General features: G+C 32.5%; 3 protein-coding genes across 6 annotated transcripts; 2 read left to right on the top strand and 1 right to left on the bottom strand.

The window, feature by feature from the left end:
- Positions 1-2332: 2332 nt before the first annotated feature.
- On the top strand, positions 2333-4242 carry LOC110625978 (inorganic pyrophosphatase 1). The gene is made up of 4 exons (XM_021771688.2): positions 2333-2646; positions 2760-2881; positions 2981-3182; positions 3545-4242. The coding sequence occupies exons 1-4, from the start codon at positions 2509-2511 to the stop codon at positions 3911-3913; spliced, it is 831 nt and encodes a 276-aa protein (XP_021627380.1). The 5' UTR covers positions 2333-2508; the 3' UTR covers positions 3914-4242.
- A 748-nt stretch (positions 4243-4990) lies between these two features.
- LOC110626004 lies at positions 4991-6710 on the bottom strand. 2 transcript variants are annotated; one of them, XM_043961615.1, is made up of 2 exons: positions 5557-6710; positions 4991-5334 (listed from the first exon to the last, which is right to left on the bottom strand). In XM_043961615.1, exon 1 carries the CDS (start codon positions 6636-6638, stop codon positions 5670-5672), a length of 969 nt encoding a protein of 322 aa, XP_043817550.1. In that variant the 5' UTR covers positions 6639-6710; the 3' UTR covers positions 4991-5334; positions 5557-5669. The 2 variants fall into 2 exon arrangements, with proteins under 2 accessions (XP_043817550.1, XP_021627420.1); XM_021771728.2 differs by having other exon boundaries at positions 5526-6709.
- A 4142-nt stretch (positions 6711-10852) lies between these two features.
- Positions 10853-17107, top strand: LOC110626003 (inactive protein kinase SELMODRAFT_444075). 3 transcript variants are annotated; one of them, XM_021771727.2, is made up of 10 exons: positions 10853-11075; positions 11985-12583; positions 13097-13251; positions 13333-13427; positions 13677-14713; positions 15110-15270; positions 15609-15685; positions 15779-15926; positions 16157-16306; positions 16651-17107. In XM_021771727.2, the coding sequence occupies exons 2-10, from the start codon at positions 12400-12402 to the stop codon at positions 16801-16803; spliced, it is 2160 nt and encodes a 719-aa protein (XP_021627419.1). In that variant the 5' UTR covers positions 10853-11075; positions 11985-12399; the 3' UTR covers positions 16804-17107. The 3 variants fall into 3 exon arrangements, with proteins under 3 accessions (XP_021627419.1, XP_021627418.1, XP_043817549.1); XM_021771726.2 differs by having other exon boundaries at positions 11976-12583; XM_043961614.1 differs by lacking the exon at positions 10853-11075 and adding an exon at positions 11104-11285.
- The last annotated feature ends 1755 nt before the right edge of the window (positions 17108-18862 follow it).

Genomic DNA, 18862 nt, shown 5'->3' with positions numbered 1-18862 from the left:
ATTTTATATTTTTCTTTTCTGTTATTCTATGAACTGTTGATTTTTTCGCTTTTAATTTGAGGTTTACATCGAGATGCTTTTCGTCGGATTTCAAGAAGATCGGTAATAATCGATATTAAAAATCTTGTTAAGCTCTTTAAGGTAACTCTATAGTTGTAATAGATTGAAAATACCATGGAATGATTTTTGAGATGTCGCTACACACAATTGATTTTATTATTTTTTTTGACTAATTTTTAAATTTGTGGTGCTTTTTCTTTATTTTGGTGATGGCTATTTTGTGTTTTTGTCTTCTTTATTATGTTTCTTTTTGCAAGTTAGCTTCTCATCATTTTCAAGTGTGGTATCGACGGGTGAGCATTCGGTCGGTTTGGTTCAAAATCGAACCGAATTGAATAAATTGAAAACCGAAATTTTAGTGTTTATAAAAATCGAACCGAATCGATTTTGGTCAGAAACCGAACCGAACCGGTATGATTCGATTCGATTCGGTTCGGTTTGATCGGTTTCGATTTTTAATAATTTTTTTATTTTTTACACTTTATTTTTAATATTTTAAAATTTAATTAAAATATTTTAATTTTAGTATGATTTAATTTCTCTATATTATTAAAAAAACATATTATTATCACTAATCGGTTCGGTTCGGTTCGATTTTTTCGATTTTTTTCTGATCAAAATCGAACCGAACAGAAATAACCAAAATTTTTGAAATTAAAAATCGAACCGAATCGAAATGTATAAAAAATTGAATTAAATTTTAAAATCGATTCGATTCGATCGATTTTTTCGGTTTAAACCGAATACCGCTCACCCCTAATTTTCGTAATCTTCTTTTTTTATTTTTGGTAGTTGTTATCTAGTGATGCACGACACGGCAATAAACACTAGCGATAGGACATGATCGGTGGGAGAGTTGTTGTGGGTGTACACATATGTGCCATATAACTGTTTGTTTATAATTTCATATGGAGTTGAGTTTGGGTTGATTGAAAATTAGTTGAATTTTTCTAATTTGACATTTGTAATTTATGAGTATGGATTTGATTTATAATTTATAATGTTTTGAGGTGGATTTGAATAATTTAATGCATCACCCTTATATTATTTTTAAAAAATAATAACATATATATTTATTTTGATTTAATTCAATATATAAATATATATTATTTTCATAATTTGAGTATTTGTAACTCAATTCCCTACTTAAAAAAAATGTGATAATATATATGCATTAATTTCCTTTGTGTATATTATTAATTTATTAAAATATATACAAGGACGCTTATTCCTAAATTATTATAAAAAAATACATATTAATATTAGTCTATTAATAAATTAGTAATTATTAATTTTAAACAAAATTATACTTTAAAATAAATAAAAAATAGAGTTACGAGGGAAGGAGAGATTTTTTTTTTTATCAAAAGTTTTTATAAAAAATAGAGTAACGACGGAAGGAGGGAGAGATTCAATAATTAACTAATAAAATTTTAAAATATTAAAAATATTTTAATATATTTTTAAAATTAAAAAATGAATTTATAAATTTTGCAGTAGTAATTTTTATTATTATAATTATAATTATAGGCAATTTGTGCTTAAATATGAAATCTGATATGGTCATTTTAACCTTTATTATGTGCCATAATTGTTTTGAAATTATTCGAAACTTATCTCTATACCTAATTTATACCTAATTTATAGTGGATTCCTAAATTTTAAGGAATTATAGGACAAATTTAAAATATTAAAGATAGTACATATATATAATTATTATTTAATTTATATATTATAAATTCATTAATCACATTAATTTTAAAAATATATTTAGAAATAAGTAAAAAATTTTATAAAATAAATATTTTTATAAAATTAAAAAATTAATTAATAAGTATATATATATATATATATCTCTCTTTTAATATGATGAGATATGACGCACATACCAAGAATAACGTGAGATATTGAATTTTTAAATGATTATTTCAAATGGAAAATTCCCAAATAGCTTTAATTACATAACACATCAATTATCTGAAAAAGGAGGAAAAGAATTCTCCTTCAAAAACTAGCAGCCATGGAAAAACAAATTAAAAAAAAAAAGAATTAAAAAAATTTGATGGTTGTAATTGTAAATCACAAACCATTAGAGAATTTTGTTAAAAAAGAAAAAACTAAAGTTGGCTTGGCAGCCACACAGGGAAGCGAGGTTCCAAGAATCACCGATTTTAGGACTTAACTCGGAATATTCTCTTTTAAAAAAGCAAAGTGCGCCTTGAAGGTTGGCATTCCTCCAGAATATTCCCTTATTCCCGCGCTGTCTCAGCCTCCATCTTCCCCACCACTCCCACCCATTCTCACATATTCACGTAATATTCTGTTGGCATCCATTCCATAATCCTCAGTATAAATACCCTCTTCTCTCCTCTGTCTTTTCACAAAATCATCATCATCTTCTTCTTCTTCTTCTTGCCTGCCTTTCTTGTTTTTTTTTTCCTATCTCTTATGGCTGGAATTGTAGTTGTTTTTGATTTCGATAAGACCATTATTGATGTTGATAGCGATAACTGGGTCGTTGATGAACTGGGTTTTACAGACTTGTTCAATCAACTTCTCCCTACCATGCCCTGGAACTCTCTCATGGTAAGTTTCTTGCTTCTTCCTTTGTCGTTTTCTTTTAATTCCCCTCTTGTCGTTTTACCCTTTTCAACCAATTAACCAAAGGTTCTTCCTTTTTTTGTCTCTGGGAATTGCAGGACAGGATGATGAAGGAGCTTCATTCTCAGGGGAAAACCATTGAACACATTGTTGATGTCTTGAAACGTACCCCTATTCATCCTCGAGTTGTCCCTGCTATTAAATCAGCTCATGCTTTAGGGTATGCTTTAGATATCTCCTAATCTTTCCTTAATTTGGAAGGAGAAATTGGTTTTAATTAATTAATTGTGATGTTTATTACATGTTTAATACTTTTCAGGTGTGAGTTGAGGATTGTAAGTGATGCAAATATGTTCTTCATTGAAACTATCTTGAAGCATCTTGGATTGAGGGATTATTTCTCTGAGATTAACACAAACCCAGGATTTGTTGATGAAGAAGGGAGGTTAAGGATCTCTCCTTACCATGATTTTACTCAATCTTCTCATGGTTGCTGCCGCTGCCCACCAAATATGTGCAAGGTATTGAACCTCTCCTGAAAATTCTTGATATTTTGCTGAAAAACAAGGAGCTGGATACAGGCAACCCCCTGGTGTTTGATTTATTGTCAACCATGTTTTATGCTAAGAAAAGTTTATGTGGAGTAGATTAGTTCGTTAAATCCAGAATGTCTGGAACATATATATTCATGAGTTTCTTTCTTTTAGTCTCTGATTTTGACATAATTTGGCTGGAAAATGTTTGATTCTTGTCAACTTGTGTTCCTAGTGACCCCACCATTAATAACATATGGTCCATGTATTTATATTATAATCTTGAGTTTATATCTTAATTGGGAGAATTGAAGTTCTAATTTTTATGTTTGTGCTTTCTGTTTCAATAGGGTCTCATCATTGAAAGAATCCAGGCTTCCATAGCAAAGGAGGGAAACAAAAAAATCATCTATCTAGGTGATGGTGTTGGTGATTATTGCCCAAGCTTGAAGCTTACAGAGGCAGATTATTTGATGCCAAGGAAGAATTTCCCTGTGTGGGATTTAATTTGCAGAAATCCCATGCTCATCAAAGCAGAAATTCATGAATGGACTGATGGGGAGGAGCTAGAACGTGTATTGCTTCAGATTATTGGTGCAAGTTCTATGGAAGACAGCAATGGAAAATCAGCTCAGTTATTCTCAGCTGACTGCAAGTTGCAGACTATAACAATTGGTGCCCATGAAGCCTTCCCAAAAGCTCTTGCTGTTCCTCAGTAGATAGCTTTTTATAACCCGAATGTTGGCAGATGCCACGCCTATAAAATTAACGATTATTTCCTTTCCTCGTTGGGTTAACAAGAAGCAAGCAAGTTTGTGATGCTGCTTCTGATAAAGAATTAATCCACGAAATGAATCCATATACCAGTGTGCTTTAACTTGTAAATATTGCTATTCTCTGCTTCTGTCTGGAGTCTTAAGTGGCAGCCAACATGGAAAACTCTGCCAAAAAAAGCTCAGGTGTCAGAAGCCTGAAAGAGTATGATATCCAATATAGTTGCAGAAATGAAATTTTGAAGTGCCATCAAATTTCATGGCAAAACCTCTAATTTTATGAATAGTTTTTTCACTGTCGTACTGGATTCATAATGGACAGCATGAGAAAGCATAAAAAAATTCTGCATTTAGAGTTTCATAGCTCTTAAAGTTTGATTCCTTAAGCAAAATTCCAAGAGTATCCATTATCCTAATTTCCAATTTTATTTTCAATTCTCATTAGTTTGAAGGCTGACAGGCTGCCGCCCTTCAAACTAATGCCATGGCAAGAACAGAATAAAAATTTCTTGTCATCCTGTTTTCTAACTAAAATTTCTAATTACATTGATCGATTAGAGTATAATAAAACAATTTTTAGAAGATATCTTTCCCTTGTTGAAATTTTTTATTTTTTTATCTTGATCTTTAATTCTGATACTTTAATTATTAGCTTTATTATTATTTTTTATTTTTGTATATTAAAAAAAATGTAAATTTGAAAGTATTATCAAATCTCTAATGTTGTCATGTGACACTTTCAATAGGAGCATGTATTGCCATATGGCACTTTCAATCCAATTCTAAAAGAGCATAATTTAGTGCATTTTTTAAGAGTGCTAAGAATAATGAAATTTCTAGCTATATATGTATAGGTTATAAATTGTTTATTTATAGGTTACAAATTATTTATTAATTGCCCTCTTAATGTAAATAATAAATAACAATTATTATCAAGTAAATTACAATATTAAAAGTATTTATTATACATATCTATAATGTAATATATGATAGAAAGTTCAGTCCACGTAAAAAGGGAGGAAAAAAAAAAAAAACAGAATTACTTGTCCAGTCTTTGCCTTAAATGAAGGGCTTCCATTGAAACAGAAAATAGATAATCTTTTGAAGCCCATTACATAAGCATAAGTTGGGCTTTGCACATTTGATCAAAAGAAGGGAATAGAGTTTTTTGATGTGTAGGGCAGAGGCCCATTTGGAAGAAAATTTATCCAAGACAAAAGAAGTTCAAGTTTGATCCTCTTCAGAGGCAAGTTCTCTTTCTCCCCGGCTTCAGTGCTCAATCTATGTTGATTGGTGTCATTGAAGGGCATCAGAAAGTTGGAGAAGAAACAGCAGACTGATCATTTCACCTATCAGATCCCACAATCCTACATGTAAATGACATCAAAACTCTCATGAACTTGTCATTAGTTTGAATGATTTGTTTCTGTTAGGACTATCAGATTATGTTTCAGAATCCTCAGAATATGTTGCAAGTGTTTTCCTTGCCTTCAAATGCATATTTCTAACCAAGCAAGCAATATATCAAATATTCTATAGAACCCTAAATAATCCTTACAAAAATTGAGAGAGTATTGAAGAAAACAAGCCTGCTAATCTTTTGAAGGCAAGCTAAACCCACTTAGCAGATTTTCCAAGCAATTTCAACAGGTTCAAGCCCCATCACAAGTAGCTCCCCTCAATGCCTTCCATTGCTTTCCTCTCAATTCTCATTGCCTCTCCTTTCAGTTCTACTACCATTTAAATTTCTCATCTCGTTTCTGTATTTGCCAGAATTGAAATCTGCCACTGGCGAACCTAATTTGCCTGCAGCAATTTCATGCCTGAGATCTTCCACGGCTTTCTTCAGTAGACCATTCTCAGCTTGCAAAACCTCTAGTTGCCTCTTCACCATCAAACAAGCCTCCGCCATATCAGCATTTGTCAATATCGAGCTCAACTTCGTTGCGGCGGAGACCGCCCCTTTCGATTTCGAATCATCACCGCTCATGAGCTCAATCCCTATCTTGTTCATCACCAAAAATGGAATCTTTCTTAGGTTTATCCCAGTAATAGATCCTATTCCATTCCTAATCTCCTCGGGAACCCCAACTCCCCACCGGAAATTCAGCACCGCTCTCCTCACAGGCAGCTTCGTATTTGCTGTAACTTCCAAGCCAGACAAAGCCCCATCAATCGTCCTTACAGTAGGCGGAGGCAAAACCGAAATTCCGTTCATCACTGGAGGCTCCACCGCTTCAATGGGTCCATCACAATTGCAATTCGGCAAAGACCCAACATCATTCCCACTCTTCTCAAAGAATGAAGAAGACTGCGATGTCTTAATAGAAAAATCCCCAATCCTGGGCTTGAAATGTAGCATAAAGCTAGGGTTTCCCCTCCCAAGCAAACTGAATTCAACATTCATGAGCATGGAACTGGCCATGGGCGAACCGAGGGGTCCAATTCCAGTCCTGACAATGAGAGAGAAAGGGTTCCAGGCATCGTTGGGGCGGTAGGCGACCTTGATAGAGGGTCCAGATTGGAAAAAGGTAGCGAGATTGAGAGTGAACTCCTTGAAGTCACCGCCGGCCACAATTCCGGATTGGAACGGCAAGCCTAAGATGCTTAAAGGGACTTTGGCTCTAAAGAGCGGCTTTTGTTCTTCACGAAACTTTAAGGAAGCTTTCATGATTCCTTGCTCTGACACGAAACCCTAAAAACCAAGATCAGTACGGAGCTCTTAAGTATTTTTTATTTTTATTTTTTGCAATTAGAGATTTCAGAACATTACATTTTGTGTTTGAGAGAGATTAATTTTTTTACAAATAAGTCAATTCACTAAATTAGTAAATTGAAAAGTTTTTTTTTATATTTAAATAATTTAATAAATTTTATATTCCTACCAAATAATAAAAAGTCATAAAAATTTAAAAATTACGAAAAATCTTATTTTTAAAAAAGCTTCTACTGACCTGTAAAAAATTGGCTCAACTGTTAGAGAATGGTGATATATCTCAAAGATATTATTATATTGAAAATCCTACTTTATAAAATTTTATGTAATAAAACTAATAGACACAAAATTATGTAAAACTGCATTAATTTATATTATAATGCAAAGATTTTTCCTCAAAACAAAATAATAGAAAATTTCAATGGAGGGTTTTTTTTTATTTTTTCTTTTGAAAGAGGGATATTGGGTATTTATTATTTATATTAAAAAATTATAATTTAATTTTTATATATAAAAAAAATTATTAGTTAATTTTTCAATTTTAAAAATATATTAAAATATTTCAAATAATTTTAAAAAATCTACTAATTAATTTTTTCATTAATTTTAACTATTAAATATTTATTATTTTAAAAAATTTTATTAGTTGATGTTTTAAATTTTTAAAAAATTTATTAATTAATTTTTTATATTAAAAATATTTTAAATTTTTTTATAATATTTAAAAAAATTAATTAATAAATTTTTAAATATTAAAAATATTTTAATATATTTTTTAAAATTAATAAATTAATTAATAAATTACTGTAGAAATTAAGTAGTAATCTTTCTTTTATATTATGACAAACTTCTAGCCCATATAACAATAACTGCAAGCTTAAAAACAAAAGCTACTATAGCTCAGCCCAAGAATACAAGGACAGCCTAAGGCCCATCACCCATAAATCCCAAAGTCTGCTGCGGGAGAGGAAGATTAGTCATGCTGGGGCCTACCTCGGTGAGATCTTCCACCGCTTGACATGAGGGAGAAATTATATAGCGGAATTCTTATACTAACTAGAATTGTATACACTCTACAATAAATTAATAAAAATAAAATAAATAAATAATTAAACTTTATCGATAAATTAATAAATTTTAAAAATATAATAATTAATTAATAATTTTTTATTAAAAAATACAATATCTTAAATAATATAATCGTTTTATTTTATAAATTCTCGATGGGAAGATGATAAAAGAGGAAAGCGAAACTTTGCATACATTTTACATATAAAGGCCATGCTTTTCAGCCTTTTAAGGGTGATGATGGCCTCATAGGGCAATGACCCTATATGCTTACCATCACAAATTTAGCATAGAATCCAACACCCTTTTAATCAAGCAAAGTATTACACAATTTAGCATAGAACAAGACACCAAGTTTTTCATGCAATCAATCAAAGGAACATGCTTTTCTGTGTAAAATGTTAGCTTTGTTTTGCCGAGGAAGGTGCATGGTGATCTTTATTGGCCCACCCATTTTGGCATCAATCTTATTTTCAAAATATAATAAATAAAATAATTTTATATAACTTTATCATAAATGTTCAATTTATTATGAATTGATATATTCATTCAGAATAAATTTATGGTAGTTGCTGGAGATTTATTGCATCAGAAACTGTTGGCAAGGAACCTTTAGCATTAATAGAAGAGCTGCACACATATTTACAAAACCAATTTAAAAACCATGTTCCCAAATTTCTAAGTCCTTGTACTGATTGGACAATTCAAGCTGTTAGCAGCAACTTTTAATGGACAAAGAGAGGCCCATTAGCATTTAATGAGCTTAAGACAGACAGTGAATCCTCCACTGGCCACTTGGGAGTTGGTCCAATTCAAGCCATCAAAATCAATATTCTGATTTATGGTCACCTTTCAATTAACTCTGCTCTTCCTTTTAATTTAGACAAAATTCTTCTAATTTCATTACTGCCCATAGGATGTTTGTATACTTTTCTTTTAGACTTTTGCTTGTCTAGTTGTTTTTTTTTTTTTTTTTTTTTTTTTTTTTAATTTTGATATTATTGTAAGAAAGGTTGCATGGCCAAACCTAAGATACAAATAATTAAAAAAAATATAAAAAAATCTTAAAAACTCATCAATCCAACCAATAAAAAATTCGTTTCGAAAATTAATCCACTAAGGAAGCACCGTCGATTTCAAAGTGTAATTACCATAGGGAGTAGATATTTCGGGGGGTGGGGGAAGAGAGCATGGAAAAAGCCACAATAGCAAAAATCTAAGCTGAAGCTTACTTGAGTAAATTTTTATTAGCGGTGAGTAATATTTAATTTAAATTAAAAAATTAAATTAAATTAATTTAAAATTTTAATTTAATTTTTTATTATTTTTTATTTAATGTGATTTGATTTTTATTTTTAAAATTTTAAATTATTTCAGTTTGATTTTAATTATAATAAATTAATAAAATTATTTTTGATAATATAAAAATTAAATTATAATTATGATTGAAAATATTTTAATTAAATTTTAATAAAATGTAAAAACATAAAAAAATTCAATCAATTAAATCGAATTAAATCATACTAATTTTGATTTAAATTAAATTTTATTCAAAATCAATTAGATTTAAATTTTATAAATACTAAAATTTTAATTTTTAATTTATTTACTTTAATTCCATTTTGTACTAAATTCACTAAATCCTGACCCATAGTTTTCATTACCAAATCATCATTTAGAAGTAAGATAAGAGCTACAACCACACATGCATGCAGGTCCACAATCATGAAAGTAAATGAAACTAATAAAAAGGATAACAAGGAGGTAAGGCTGTGCAAACTTTGTTCTAAATTGAAAAATTAAATCATTCTGTTTGGTTATTTGTTTAGTTTGATTAATATTTTTATATTTTTTTTAATTTTCAGTTTTATTAATTAATCAAAATCAATTTAAAAAATCGAATCGATAATATATATATATATATATGTTTAAAAACCCAAATCCCTACCTCATTTATTCGGCCGCCCCCATCTCATCTGCTTATTTCTCTCACGTTCTCCTGTGAAAGTCTCGCCAAGACAACGATGGCTTCTTTTCTCTCTAATGAAGCGAATGGTTGTTGCTTCTTCCCATGAATGAGATTCTTAGGTTGTGGCTTCGTAACAATGACCTCTTCTTCTTCCTGCTTTTAGATCTGCAACCAAATTTTGATGTTTTGATTAGAATTTTAGGAGATTAAAAAACTTAAAATTTTTTTATAAATTGATTGGGTTTGCTTGTTCATATTCCTTAAGTTATTGGTTTTCAATTAATTTATAGATTTCATTATTGCTGAATTGATTGGGGTTTTTATTTTTCAATTGATTGGGTTTTACTTGTAGATTTTATTAATAACTTTTAAGTTGTTGGATTTGTTGTTGAGATTCCATTGTTAATAAAATTTATGTTATTATTTTACGAGAAGTTGGGGATTTTGGTGTTTAAATGCTTGTAGATTTTGGGATGTTCATTGTTCTCGCAATATTTTGCTTTTGGATTTTTGTGGTTGATAGTAAGCCCTGTGCAAAAATGGTGATTGATTAAGAGAAAATACCGTAACCTTATCGAAATCAACAAGCATTACCTTTTCCGAATTCAAATAAATTAATCCCATCAGATCCACCGCCCGCCATTTTTGTCGAGGTGGCATCGATATTGATCTCCGGTAAAGAGACAAAAAAAAAAGTTAATTAATCAATTATTTAATATTATTTAATTAATTATATGATAAATATGTATTTTTTTAATGATTTTATGTAAAATAAATACATGAAATGACCATTTATCTTATCATTTTTTCATTAATTTAATAATTAAAATAGAAATAATAGAAAAGAAAATTATATTAAAAGAGAATGGAGGAGAGAAAAAAAAAAACTTTAATAACTTTCTTTTTTAAGATGGCGCCTTCTGCCATTTAAAATGAGAAAAACGACAGCGTAATTATCCTCTAATCCCAACATTAACAGAAGCCCAGTTCCGAAATTGTACCAGAATTAGAAGGGTAAATTAGGAAAAACAAATTAAGCCGAATAGAGCGCGATGCGAGCAGCGATCCTCTGAAAAAATTGTATGGTACTACAGTAGATTTTGTAATTGTAGAGCTGGGTTCATATATGAATAAATAACAACTGCAAAACAGAGAGAACTGTATCTTCATTTTCTCAGTTGATGCAAGGCTATGCAATCTGTTCATTTTGTATGTTGATTTAAACAACTTCGCTTCCAAGCAATCAGTGTTACAGAGAAACAGAGACACAGACAAAGAAGTGAAAGAAGATGATTCTGTACTCATTTCCACAAAATTGAATAGAAATTGATTGATTGATTGATTGTTTGCTTCCTGTAAGTAACCCTAACGTTTTTTTTTTCTTCCCTTTTCCTTCTTCTGCTAGTTTTCTCGCTCCTTCTCCCTCTCCTTCTTGGGAGTGTGAAAGTAGAGAGAGAGGAAGCTGAAGGTTTATCAGTTATGGGGATCAAAGCGTTTATTTATTTAGAAATGTTTCAGAAAAAAAACTACACCGTTTCACCAAGCAGGAGTCCTTTGTACATGAGGTTGTCGGGTTTTTTTTTTTTTTAATGGTTTGGGCTACAATGCTCCGAGTACTTTTCTTTGAAACAGAGCTGTGGCATTTTGAACTTAGCTTATGGTTGAAGGTTTTGGATCTAATGAGGAATAGGTCGAGCTAACCATGTTATGCATGAGTTATTACTTATGTTAGAGTTAGTCATTAATGGTCAGTTTTTTTCTTGTATTTTTATGTAATACTATTATTTTTCTTGCATTTTCCAAGGAACCAGTCAGATTTTTTTGGGGTCTTTTTCCTATACTTAGATACCGGTATTGGTTTCTGATTTCAAATTTAAGCAGATGACTGGCTTTGAAGGCTTAAGAGTTAAGAGTGCTTATTACAGTTCAAGTTTTAGGTTTCAGTGGGCAGATTCCACAGTCAAATCAATCAGCGCAAAAGCTTCAAAATAAGCAGTGATTTTTGCGTGTTTTATTGGTTCTATTGGGAAACCAAAAAAGAAAGGATAAATAGAATCTATAATCAGTACTGCCTACTAGGATCCGAAGAATTACTGCTTATTTCACCTTTTGGAGCTGTTTTTTTTCACTATTTTGATTCACTGGTTTGAAGGCTTAAAAAGCAAGTCCAGTCTGTGACATATAATGAGGTCTTGTGTGGGTTCTGTGTTCTTTTCCATTTTTGTCAAATAGTGTTGTTGATTCTCTATGTAAAGTTTTTGTAGGAGCGAGTTTTTGTCCAATTTGTGCCAATGGAATCAGCTTCCTGCTTATTGAGCCAAAATGATATCTAGATCCTCAAAGATTTCTGGGTACTATCTGCAGAAGGCCAGGGAAAGAAGACAACTTGTGAAGTAGCTTTATTTTTTGTGAGGAATACTCGTGGAATTTAGGTGAAATGGTGAAAATGGTCTTGTCAATGAAGGTGTGTCTGCTTCTGCAATGACTGGAAAGGGCATGGTTTTGCTGTCGGCGGTACAAGTCTTTGGAACCAACATGGTGGGGGCAGAGCAATAATGCATAAAACGTTTAGCGGCTTCTGTTTCTTGCCTTATAACTGTGGGGCTTCGATGGGTTTTGACATTTTGATATATTAAAGGAACAAGTAGGTTTTTTTTTACACATTTTGCAGTGGTGGCAATGAGTAGAGAGCAAAAGAGAGGAAAGCAAGAGAAAGGCGGCTCTGATGTTGCCGAGAAGGTTGTAGTCGCAGTTAAGGCATCCAAAGAAATTCCTAAGACTGCCTTGGTGTGGGCTTTGACTCATGTCGTGCAAGCTGGGGATTGCATCACTCTGTTTGTGGTTGTCCCTTCACAGAGTTCAGGTGCCTTTTCCATCTTCCTCTTGTTTTATTTTTTATTCTTTGCTTGTCAACTTTACTAGCATGTGTTGATTGAGATATTTACTTTTTTAACAATATTACGTGTAATATGAACTTTCCTTATAATTGACAACTTTTGCCAAATTCCAGTCATGCGTCGATATCATTTTATTCATTATACTTTGACTAATGAGTACTTCCAGATGGTACTAGGGAATTTACCTTCTAGTAAACAGCAAGGGAACTTCATTGATATTTCCCTTTTTGGAAGGTATTTACTGAAGATGAAGAGTTGCAATGTATTAGCTGTTTTCTGGCCATCTACCTTACAAAGTATTTTTTTTCTTGGTAGTACTGATGTCATGATTTTGTCTTTGAAAATTTTAAGGACCATTGTGAATGAATTATGGTATTTCTGAAATCTACAAAATGCAGTAGCACCATTTTTCTTTCTTTCTTTTCATTGTAGTTTGTTACTAAATATGATACTAACAACTTGCTTCTGTGATTATTTAGGTCGAAAGTTATGGGGTTTCCCAAGATTTGCTGGGGACTGTGCCAGTGGGCAGCGGAAGTCTCATTCTGGAGCATCCTCAGAGCAGAACTGCGACATCACAGATTCCTGCTCCCAGATGTTCCTTCAGCTCCATGATGTTTATGATCCAAACAAGGTGAGATCAATATGTGCTCTAATTTATGTGCAATGGCTTGCATGCTTATGCTGGATTTGATAACCTGATCTATTTTTGCAGATCAATATGAAGATAAAAATTTTTTCTGGATCACCTTGTGGGGCAGTGGCTGCAGAGGCCAAGAGGGCACAAGCCAATTGGGTTGTACTAGACAAGTAATACTAAACTTCTTTTTTTTTTTTTAATTTTTTAAAAAGGTTTTTTATATGGTTCTGTTTTGCTTAATACTTTCCTTTTGAGTTCTTATAATGTTTTACCCTCTCCAAAAACAAACACCTACTACTATTTTGAATTAACATGAGATCTTTTTGAGAGCTCACATATTGCTTTCTTTGATGCAGACATTGTTTTCTTGCTTTCAATGCATGCATTTTCATTCCATATATTTTTGGCTTGTTTTCCAGACAGCTAAAGCATGAGGAAAAATGCTGCATGGAAGAATTACAATGCAATATTGTTGTTATGAAGCGTTCCCAGCCAAAGATTCTTCGCTTGAATTTGGTTGGATCGTCTAAGGAAGCTGAAACCACTGGTCAATTGCCTTGTGAACTAGATGAAGCTTCTGATAAATGCACAAAACATAAAAATGATTCTTTAGTTTCCATTCGAGGACCAGTTGTCACTCCAACAAGCAGTCCAGAGCTAGGGACATCATTTACTGCTACTGAAGCTGGAACTTCATCTGTTTCAAGTGATCCTGGCACTTCGCCATTTTTTACCTCGGAAATGAATGGAGACCTGAAGAAAGAGGGATCATTAATCATTAAGGAAAATATGGATGTTGATGAATCTAGTTCAGACACAGACAGGGAACATTTATCATCAGCTTCAGCAAGTTTGAGGTTTGAACCATGGATGGGAGAATTCATTAGTTCCTACATTCAATCCTCACGGCATATGGAGGAAGGTTCACGCCGAAATACCAATATGGCTCAAGAATCAACAACTAAAGCTTTGCTAGACAAGTTCTCAAGACCTGATAGAAAAACTGGAACTGGAATGCGCAACTACAGGACAGATGTAGACTTGAGTGGAAATGTGAGAGAAGCAATATCATTATCCAGAAATGCACCTCCTGGACCCCCTCCTTTGTGCTCAATATGCCAACATAAGGCACCTGTTTTTGGAAAACCTCCAAGGTGGTTCAGCTATGCTGAGTTGGAGCTTGCAACTGGTGGATTTTCACAAGCTAATTTCTTGGCAGAGGGTGGGTTTGGATCTGTTCACAGGGGCGTATTGCCAGATGGCCAAGTAGTTGCTGTCAAGCAACACAAATTGGCTAGTTCACAAGGGGATCTTGAATTTTGCTCGGAAGTTGAAGTCCTGAGCTGCGCTCAGCATCGAAATGTTGTTATGCTGATTGGATTTTGTATTGAGGAAAAAAGGAGGTTGTTGGTATATGAATACATATGCAATGGATCACTTGATTCTCATCTATATGGTAATTTCTCTTTACCTCTGCATGAAGATTTTAATGCTTGCATGAGGCAGATGCTTTTGTATGTGGTCAAACCTCAGACTTCATTTGTCTACTTGTAGGTGTTGTAGGGTTTTTTTACTTGGCATTGATATTATTACTGTATAGTGCCAGAACCATACAAGTACTAGTATTGGCAATGTACCATTAATGCCATTCAATTTAGTGAGTTGTTTGTGCATAATTTCATATGGCTTATCATATAGAGTTCAAAAGCTTCAAGTGGATTTTGCTTTAAAATAATCCTTGTATTTATGGTCTATACTCTATAGCCCTCTTTTTAGTAGGTTAACTAATTCTGTCTTGATCATTGAAAGGTTTTGAAAGCGACTTATTGAAATTTTGTATATTTACTTTCAGGGCGTCATCGGGAGCCCCTGCAGTGGTCTGCTCGCCAGAAGATTGCTGTGGGAGCTGCTCGAGGGTTACGCTATCTTCATGAAGAATGCAGAGTCGGTTGCATTATCCACCGTGACATGAGGCCAAATAACATCCTTATTACCCATGATTTTGAACCGCTGGTATGTTGATTCTGTAGTATCCCATCTAGATCAACATCTTGGATAAATGTCAAATGACTGTAGCTTGCTTGCTGCATGACTGCATCTGCTCATATCTATCCGTCTGAGTTTCTTATTTTTTGGCACTAAATTGTTTGGGATGTTCATAGATTCCAGACACGAGAGTATCAAAATAGAATCTTCTGGATGTTTAAAATGTCAAATTTTAGCCCCTGATATCATTTGTCTTTCTAGAGTTTCTCAGAACCTGTTTTTTCAGATATTGATAATTTGAGGCTCATATCACATGATTGCACGTGCTAACATATTGGATATTGTGATGCCTTTTATTTTCTTAGGTTGGGGATTTTGGCCTTGCAAGGTGGCAGCCTGATGGAGATATGGGTGTAGAAACGAGAGTCATTGGAACATTTGGGTATTTTTGAATTTGTTCATTTACTTCTAATTTCAAATTTTACCTGCCCCAATTACAAAATTAGTAAAAGAAAAAAAAATCTATGTTCTGCAGGTATTTGGCTCCAGAATATGCCCAGAGTGGCCAAATAACTGAAAAGGCTGATGTTTATTCATTTGGGATTGTATTGGTTGAGCTTGTTACTGGAAGGAAAGCAGTAGATCTTAACCGGCCCAAGGGCCAGCAGTGTCTCGCTGAATGGGTAGGATATGCTTTTGAAATGGCTTCTCCATTTTTTGGCATTCAATTGTATTCTATTTATGAAATATTTCCTGTATTTTTCATGGCTGAGTGTGTGTTGATTGGTGAGTTAAGTGTGTATTAATCATCTATGAAAGATGTGACTTTAATTTTATTATAATGTTTTATTTTCTGACTGTATATTCTTTGATTTGATCTCTTTATTTCATTATGCTTCCTGTTCTGGATTAGGCACGCCCTCTGTTGGAGGAGTATGCCATAGATGAACTGATTGACCCACAGCTGGGGAACCGCTATTCAGAACAGGAGGTTTACTGCATGCTTCATGCAGCATCATTATGTATACAGCGGGATCCTCACTCTAGGCCTCGTATGCGACAGGTGAGGAGAAACTTCCAACAATTTTAGGCCTTTTCTTACAATAACTGGAATTTATATGGAAATTTTACATCATTTCTTTCCTCCATATATTTGTAGCAAGTCTTTAGAGCAGCCAGATAGGTTAGCTTGATTTGGACAATCCCAATTACAGTAGTTCTGGATGGCATACATCTGAAAACTAGGAAAGATGTCACATTTTGGGATAAGAAACTACTAGAAGTTATGTCTTCTTGAATTTAGCAAGGGTCACCTTCTCTTCTTTCATGCATATATGGCATATTAGATATAACTGCTAAGTATTTATGCATTGCATATGTGTAATCGTTTCCCTCTTTTGCAAGAAGGTTCTTCGCATACTAGAAGGTGACATGCTAATGGATGCAAGTTACACATCGACTCCTGGATATGATGTGGGAAACCAGAGTGGACAGATTTGGGCAGAACAGCAGCAGCAGCAACATTATAGTGGTCCTCCTTTCAAAGGAAGGGTTCAGTAAGCCTTCTTTGGATACGCTGAGGCTACAGTTCTGGGAGAGGGATAAGGCCAGGAGGATTTCATGTGAAGATGATCTGTGAAAGGTTAATCCACAGTGGAAAAGACACGGTAAGCTAAATATATCCCTGCCCTTTTTTTTGTGTACTTGGATTTTTGCCTTCAATTTTTTGGTTCAATGACATCCAAGATTTTGCTTTGTATAGTAGGAGGGTAGTAACGTTTTGTAATTTTTTTGTTAAATGATAGAAACCGATGTTATGCACGATTTTCTTTAGAATCAGTGAAGCAATTGGGTGTTCTTTGCATGTAAATTTGGTTGAAATTGCGTTGTTCAAAAAGGGGGAAAATAAAGAAGATAATTTGAATCTTGAGGCAGGTGTAAGAAGCAGACAAAACTAATATTAGATTTGTCTTGTCTTAAAGAAGCAAACAAAAAAGAGCAAAGAAGACATTAATGAGGGATTGCAGTGAAACCACATTCTCATATCGGCATTAGTATTTCGAATTTTAAATTTTCAAATCATATTAAAGCAAAAAGGCCAAGTGAAGTAATAAAATCTGATAATGACAACCTGAGAAATTTCAGAACACAGTTTAAGTAACGTTTTGGAGTTTGGCTGTTGCTGCTACTGCCTTAAGATTATAGACAATGTCAGCATTTGTATTTTTGTCATCCACAGGAGGAAGTTGGCTGCTATATTGTCTTATTTGCCTCTTTGGCCATTATGATTTCAGATAAGCTATCCTGAAATTGAATTGTCTTGTCTTCACTTTGACTTATTGGTAGTAATAGGTTTCAGTCAATTTTGTTTTACTCAAATTTTAAAATATTTTCAATCCAGTGTTTCTTCCTCCTTAAAGATGAGTCATTGATGATGAAAGAGAGTAAAACTCCACATACTTATCGGTAAGACTGGAGTATATTGAACCGTGATTATGCACTCATGAGCTTTATCATGTTAAACAATCTTCATCCCCTTTATCTTTAAGCTATGAAAATAAGAGTGCTTTCATGTTTTTGCAAAAGCTTCTACTTCTGGGTTAGGCTCAAATGACTAGGTTACTGTTCCCTATCATTTCTTGTTGGTGTACTATTGTTTGATAGTTCTAATATATGAGGAATTTCAGATTGTTCTAGAAAAAAAGATTTTTTTCTTTTTAAAGAAAATTAATGTACTGGGCAATGATCTCTAGCCACACTATGGATAAAGTTGCCTATCACATTCCTTTGGACTTTATTTTTCTCACATGAAACAAAGTCTGTATTTTTGGATCGGAATCATTTTTCAAAGTTTAATAAGATTAAAAATGGCTTACAAGGTTTTCCTGAATCTCAGTTTCCATTTTGTTTCCTTTTTAATCTAATAAATGTTAACATTTTTTAAAAAGGAGCAACAAAAAGAGTGTTGTTCTAAAATCATACTGAACTAAATTGGATAATCAATTCTGATCATGTTCAAGATTGATTTTAATTAATCTAATTTTAATAGTTCCGATTCCGATTTCAAGTTGAACTGAATATATAACTATTTACTTAAAATTAGAATTTATTTTTCTAATAAAATTTACCATTTATTTTAAATTCAAAAACTGTAACATTTGTAGAAAGATGAGTATCCAGAACCTAAAAATAATTATGGACAGCAAATTGTCTTGGTTCATCTTGAAAGCCGCTGAAGAGTGAACAAAATATTACAACTGGTTGGGATAAAATTTTCACCTTCCTATTTTCTGAGAATTATTACTTAGTTAATGTAGATTTGTGAAACCAAATGCTTTATCCATTTATTTTTAAAAGCATCTTTTCAATTGTTCACTATTTCTCCTATTATTTCTTAAAAACTTAATAATGTTTGAAATAATTAAAATGTTTTTATTCTAATTAAATTTCAAAAGAAAAACAACTATTTAATTATTTAATTTTAAAAATATAACTATTTAATTAATTTCTTTTTAAATAGGGGATTGAGATATGAAAACTCGAATAAATGTATTTTAAAAGTTGAAAATTTTAAAAATTTGACTGAACTAAGGAGGATGGACAAAGTGTTTTAAAAGTT

Source organism: Manihot esculenta, chromosome 11 (genome assembly GCF_001659605.2).
Source record: "Manihot esculenta cultivar AM560-2 chromosome 11, M.esculenta_v8, whole genome shotgun sequence".
Lineage (NCBI taxonomy): Eukaryota > Viridiplantae > Streptophyta > Magnoliopsida > Malpighiales > Euphorbiaceae > Manihot > Manihot esculenta.
Note: the sequence above shows the minus strand (reverse complement) of the source record. Positions and strands in the feature narration are given on the sequence as shown.

Coding starts and splice junctions, on each gene's coding strand:
- LOC110626003 (XM_021771727.2), top strand. CDS start 12,400: ATGAGTAGAGAGCAAAAGAGAGGAAAGCAAGAGAAAGGCGGCTCTGAT. Junction 13,252..13,332: donor ATGTTTATGATCCAAACAAG/GTGAGATCAATA, acceptor CTATTTTTGCAG/ATCAATATGAAGATAAAAAT. Junction 15,271..15,608: donor CCCATGATTTTGAACCGCTG/GTATGTTGATTC, acceptor TTATTTTCTTAG/GTTGGGGATTTTGGCCTTGC.
- LOC110625978 (XM_021771688.2), top strand. CDS start 2,509: ATGGCTGGAATTGTAGTTGTTTTTGATTTCGATAAGACCATTATTGAT. Junction 2,647..2,759: donor TGCCCTGGAACTCTCTCATG/GTAAGTTTCTTG, acceptor TGGGAATTGCAG/GACAGGATGATGAAGGAGCT. Junction 2,882..2,980: donor AAATCAGCTCATGCTTTAGG/GTATGCTTTAGA, acceptor AATACTTTTCAG/GTGTGAGTTGAGGATTGTAA.
- LOC110626004 (XM_043961615.1), bottom strand. CDS start 6,638: ATGAAAGCTTCCTTAAAGTTTCGTGAAGAACAAAAGCCGCTCTTTAGA.